The 5677-nt window shown below is 32.6% G+C and overlaps 1 protein-coding gene across 2 annotated transcripts; it reads left to right on the top strand.

The window, feature by feature from the left end:
• LOC107648437 (probable protein phosphatase 2C 65) lies at window positions 1073-5018 on the top strand. Of its 2 annotated transcripts, XM_021104958.1 has the most exons (6): window positions 1073-1510; window positions 1542-1783; window positions 2328-2654; window positions 3513-3627; window positions 3713-3936; window positions 4276-5018. In XM_021104958.1, exons 2-6 carry the CDS (start codon window positions 1574-1576, stop codon window positions 4696-4698), a joined length of 1299 nt encoding a protein of 432 aa, XP_020960617.1. In that variant the 5' UTR covers window positions 1073-1510; window positions 1542-1573; the 3' UTR covers window positions 4699-5018. The 2 variants fall into 2 exon arrangements, with proteins under 2 accessions (XP_020960617.1, XP_016207789.1); XM_016352303.2 differs by having other exon boundaries at window positions 1073-1783.

Below are 5677 nucleotides of genomic sequence, written 5' to 3'. Positions count from 1 at the left end.
ATGTTAAAAAAAGCCAAAAAAAAAAAATTATGCCCATGTTTAATTTGATTACCCCCAAACCTTTTTCATATATCAAAAACTATATATGTTAATGTATCCAACAGATTTACAAAAGGTCCAAAAAGATTTTACAATTTAGTATAATCATCTAATTTCATAATCATTTTATACATTTTCCAATTTTATTTTATTCTCATTCTTTTTCACAAACTATATTAGCAAAATTCTTTATGTATATAGTATTTATTCAATTAAAATAGTGATAGGATCGGATGGCATTTTTTAAGATTGCTATTGACTTATCATTTTATCTTAGGGGTGAAAAAACTACCAAAAAAAATATGAGTTGTTAGACCAGCAAATCTTGATTATTATTTGTTATGAAATTAATTAGTATATATTGAACCGTTAATTAATCAAATTCGAAGGTTGATAAATGATAATAGAAGACAAAATTGACTAAAATAAGTAAATAATTAACATTGCACTAAAATGTAAAAACTGTTAGTCCATTATTATATTCCAATTAAATCTTTTTTATTATAAGTTTTATTATTTGTTCAATCTTTGTTCTTAATTACTCCGTCCATTCCAAAGTACTTGATATTTTAACAATTCAGTACAACCAAAATTTAATTCAATGCATCAACTTGGTATAGATTGTTTGCAGATAATTTGAATGCCTCAAGATCAGAATTTAATATTAATTAATGTATTATTAGTGTAAACAAATTATATGCAACGATAATAATGTAAAATATTTTATATAGCTGTCTTGTTACATCTACTTTTTAAATGATTATTTATGTAATTAATATAAAAATATAATTATTTTTATAAATGCATAAGACGTTATATAATTAGATGTACATATAAAAGTATTTACATCGATAATATATTAAAATTAAATTATATATATATAATTCCAAACTGAAATCTTTTTCTGTTGGCATATTTTGTAACAGATGGATGAGTACTATTGGAACTTTTTTCCCCTCTTATAGTTAATTAGCCACTTAGCCATATTATTATTGTTTTTCGTTTCCCTTTAACTTTTTTTCTTTTAGTTTTTATTATTAAGATTTGTGTAGCAGGACCCTTTTTTTTTTACGCTAAATTAAAGATGGGCATGGTGCCAACGAGGAAACAAGAAATAACAGACATACAACAAACAAAACCACCGAAGACAGGCAATAATATGAATGCAACTCTCAACCTTTCTCCAAAACCATGCCCATGACAACCCTCTCCATCTTCATTCTTCACACAAACACAAACACACACTTTATCTTTTGATTTCTCTCTAAGCCCTTTTTTAATTTCTTCTTCTTCACCTTTCTTACCTGTAAAATCATCATACCCTGAAGCCTTATAGCCTTACTTTGTTCCTTTAATTGCACCCTTCATAAGGAAGGGAGGATTTTTTGTTTTTTAAAGTTTTGTTTTTCTTCATCACTTCCACATTTGTTATCCCCATAAATATTTCCTTGTGGTGGTGTCAAATTTTGAAAAGTTTGAAAGTTTTTATTATTGTTGTTGTTATCTTCTTGTTCTTAATCCTAAGGCGTTGGGAATGGGAGGATGTTGCAGCCATGAGCTTGGTATTCGAGAGAAGGTTGAGAGCGAGTTGGGAGATGAACATGAGCTTGATTATGAGGGCAATGATATAGAATATGGTTATGGTGGTGAAATCATAAGGCTCAAAGGGTGCTCTAGGTTTGTATCAATGTATTGCCAACAGGGTAAGAAAGGTGTCAATCAAGATTCTATGACTGTTTGGGAGGTACCAATTATCATTCTATTCATTTTTTTTTTCCTCCTTTGAATTCTTGCATTGTTGCCTGGAATTGTTCTATCTTGCACGGGTTTTTGTTTGATTATTACATTAATCATCAACTTTGACTTTTCTTAATGTTTCCTTTGGATTATTCTCGTGAATTATTTTTAATTTGATCTTTTTTTTCAAGTTATTTGGTGTTGTCATTAATGACAGTGTTATCATATATCAATATATGAATTAATTACCCATGTTCTGTGGATCTTTCCTCTCTTTTGATTGAACTACACAACATGCATGAGCATTAAATGTGACTTTTCAATATGGACCCTCTTGGCATCGTATCCTTATCTGCACTTTACTCATATATATTTTTATCGTTTGCATATGGTGAAATTTTGATTTTTAATCACCTCATTTGAGGATTTGAAATTTTCACAATTCATAATAACAATAGCCATCTTTAGGCTTAATCAATAATTTTCTTTTGCTTTATGGTCCAACTAATTCCTATGCATTTTTACCAAATCGAAATGTGGTATGTGATTAGGACTATACCGGAGAAAAAGACATGATATTCTGTGGTGTTTTTGATGGGCATGGTCCTCTAGGGCACAAAGTATCGCAATATATCCGCGACAATCTACCTTCGAAGCTGTCTGCAGCAATCAAATTGGCACAACAAAAGGCCAACAACTATTATGATGATAGTGATGCAGATACAAGCACGTTTGATGATTCTAACCAGAACATGTCCCTTGCTTCATGGGAGGGATGCTTTATCAAGACATTCAAGGAAATGGATGATTACCTTGCCAAGGACATTAATACCGACAGCTATTGCAGCGGTTGCACCGCCGTTACTGTCATCAGACAGGTACAACTAAATATTCTACCGTTTAGTTTGTGTTTTCATTTTCAATTTTTATTTTTTGTTCTTTTGACCTTTTTATTTTATAAAATTTTAATAACAGAAAATTTATCAGAATGGGAGGGGGCTATCCCCTGCATGCAGACTGCCTATAACACGTCTTCCCGTGTTGTTGCAGTCTTCCTCGAAAACACGCAAAAACTTGCAACGCTTCGCAAACTCTAGGGGCACTGCCATCCGTCATTGTTTACTACCTCACCACGCTTTCCGTGTGTTGCCGGAGAACTGTCATGCTTCTGACGGATCTTGTCATTCCACTTCCTGTGTGTTGAACGTGATATCCATATTACAATAAAACACTTCCCTCCCTAATATTGAGCAACAACACCACCATATAAAAAATAAGGGCAAAGTTAAAATTTAGCAAAAATTTTAAAAATACTCATAAGTTTTATTTTGTTTTAATTTTGTTCTAAAAGTTTTCAATTTGCATCAACTATACCTCTGGCCGCTAATTTTTCAAAAAATTTAGGATCAATTCAACAACAATTTCATAAGAACAACCTTGAATATAAGTAAATCAATTATAATTTTCATGCATTTTTGTTGGATTGGTGTTAAATTTTTTGAAAATTTAGTTATTGGGGGTATATTCGATGCAAATCAAAAACTTTTTGGACAAAATTAAAACAAAATAAAATTTAGAGATATTTTTAAAACTTTTGTTAAATTTCAAGGACAAAAAATATATTTTACCGAAATAAAAAATAAAAAGACGAACCAAAAGAATCCTAGTTTTTGTATTAAGATGTTGTTTGGTTATGATGGAATTAAGTTTGCATCACTTTTTGGCTCAAATTTCAGGGTGATCAGCTTATAATCGGAAATTTGGGCGATTCTCGCGCGATTCTTTGTACTAGAGAGAGAGATCAACGTGTTCCTATTCAACTTACCGTGGATTTGAAACCTGATCTTCCAAGTAGGACTTGTTATTGACATTATTTCATAAGAACTAATAGGCTCTAAGCATAAGCATAGCAATATTTGTTCAATGTTTGTCTTAGGTGAAGCTACAAGGATCATGAGCTGTGAAGGCAGAGTTTTCGCGGCAGAGGAAGAACCCGACGTGTGCCGAATATGGATGCCTGATGATGACTGCCCTGGATTAGCCATGTCCAGATCCTTCGGAGACTTTTGCCTCAAAGATTATGGCCTCATCTCAATTCCTGATGTATTTTACAGGAAACTTTCCAAGCAAGATGAATTTGTGGTCTTGGCAAGTGATGGGGTAGGTCATATCAATTACAACTTCAAACTCTCTACCATGGATCTTGGATTCCTAGTTAGACTAGAAGTTTTTCCATTAATGCAATGTGTACATAAAAAATCAGCTATTAATTAAAGTTACCTGTATAAATACATATTGAAATACAAAATTCATAGTAGTTGATTTTTTGTGTGCACGTAGCATTTTTGAAATTTATTACTTTTTGTTATGAAAAAATAAACTCTTGATGGAATCAATTCTACAAATGCAGAACAAAACATAAGATCATGCAAGTATCTAAGAAAACAACCATGTAAACAGTGAAATAAAGTACAAAAATCTTGTATTTCTTTTTTGCAGGTATGGGATGTGCTGAGTAACAATGAAGTTATCAACATAGTTGCTTCAGCACCAAGCAGAAGCGTAGCAGCCAAATTGCTTGTAAAAAGAGCCGTTCGAGCATGGAGATACCGGTATCCCGGCTCCAAGGTAGATGATTGCGCAGTTATATGCTTGTTCCTGGACGGCGAGCAGCCGGTGTTATCCCACTCGCAGTCCAAAAGGGTTGGCAAACATCTCAGCAAACACCCTCATCGCAACCGAACGATGAGCAACGAAGACAACGAGACAGTGGCCGGAAAAGTGGGGGTAGAGCTGAATGTCAATGAAGAATGGAAGGCTCTTGGAGGGTTAGCTAGAGCCAACTCCTTATCAAAACTTCCAAGGCTTACAAGAGACTTGAGTAGAAGGCAAGTATCAACTAGGTTCATTCAAGGGAGCTGAAAAAGGTTCACTTACTCTGCCAGGGCCTTCTCATCATATATATATACATATATATAAAGTGTGTGTGTGATCACAGATCTTCAGACCTAAACTTTGTACATTTAGGTGAGAAAAAAACATTGGACGGGTTGGGAAGAATGTTATTAGGACCATTTTGGTGTTCCTTAAAAAGTGAGTGAAAAATAATTGATAAATGAGCTTTTACGTGTTAAAATCTAAAAAAGAGATTGAATATAAGAACTCTTTTTTCACTTAACTTTTGAGAAGATTACCAAAATGCTTGTGTTTCAAATGATGCAATTAGTTGAGAGTTGTGATTTCTTGGGGCCTACATTAACTATTTCACCATTGTTATTATGGTCATTAATAGTAACATTTATGTCTCAGCTATTATATACGTTCATGTTTATGTTATGAAGATAGGAGATTTTCCAAAACTCAAAACCAGATTGTTCTGAAGAGTAGGAGATTTTATTAATATAGGTTTTAAGTTTTCTGAAAATATATGAGACATCTTTCACTTTATCTTATAAATTTAAGCAAACTTGAAATAGCATAGAAAAAATAGGAGGATATGAGTGTATAATTTCTATCACAATTATGATAGAATTTTACAATAATTAATTTTAAGAAAAATAATTATTTATATCTATGAATGAAATTTACGACGCTGACAAACGTACCCATCAAACAAAAAAATTAACGTTATACTTATGAAAAAATATTCATAAAAGATGAATTTTATGTAACAAAAGTACCCAAACTCTAATTTTTTGTTGACTTTTTAATAAAATCCTTAAATTACCCTTGTCTTTATCCTCTCCACCCCTATGGAACAAACCCAACATCGCACGGCAGCAAGCTCCTCTCCTTCCTCAAAAGGTCGACATCAAGACCAAGTTGCCTTGTTGTGTTGGGAAAGAGAGAGAATAGCGGAGGCTCAGCAAGATTCGCAGATTCAGAGGTAAAGTTATCTATC

The sequence above is a fragment of the Arachis ipaensis genome, chromosome B06 (assembly GCF_000816755.2).
Source record: "Arachis ipaensis cultivar K30076 chromosome B06, Araip1.1, whole genome shotgun sequence".
NCBI lineage: Eukaryota > Viridiplantae > Streptophyta > Magnoliopsida > Fabales > Fabaceae > Arachis > Arachis ipaensis.
Note: the sequence above shows the minus strand (reverse complement) of the source record. Positions and strands in the feature narration are given on the sequence as shown.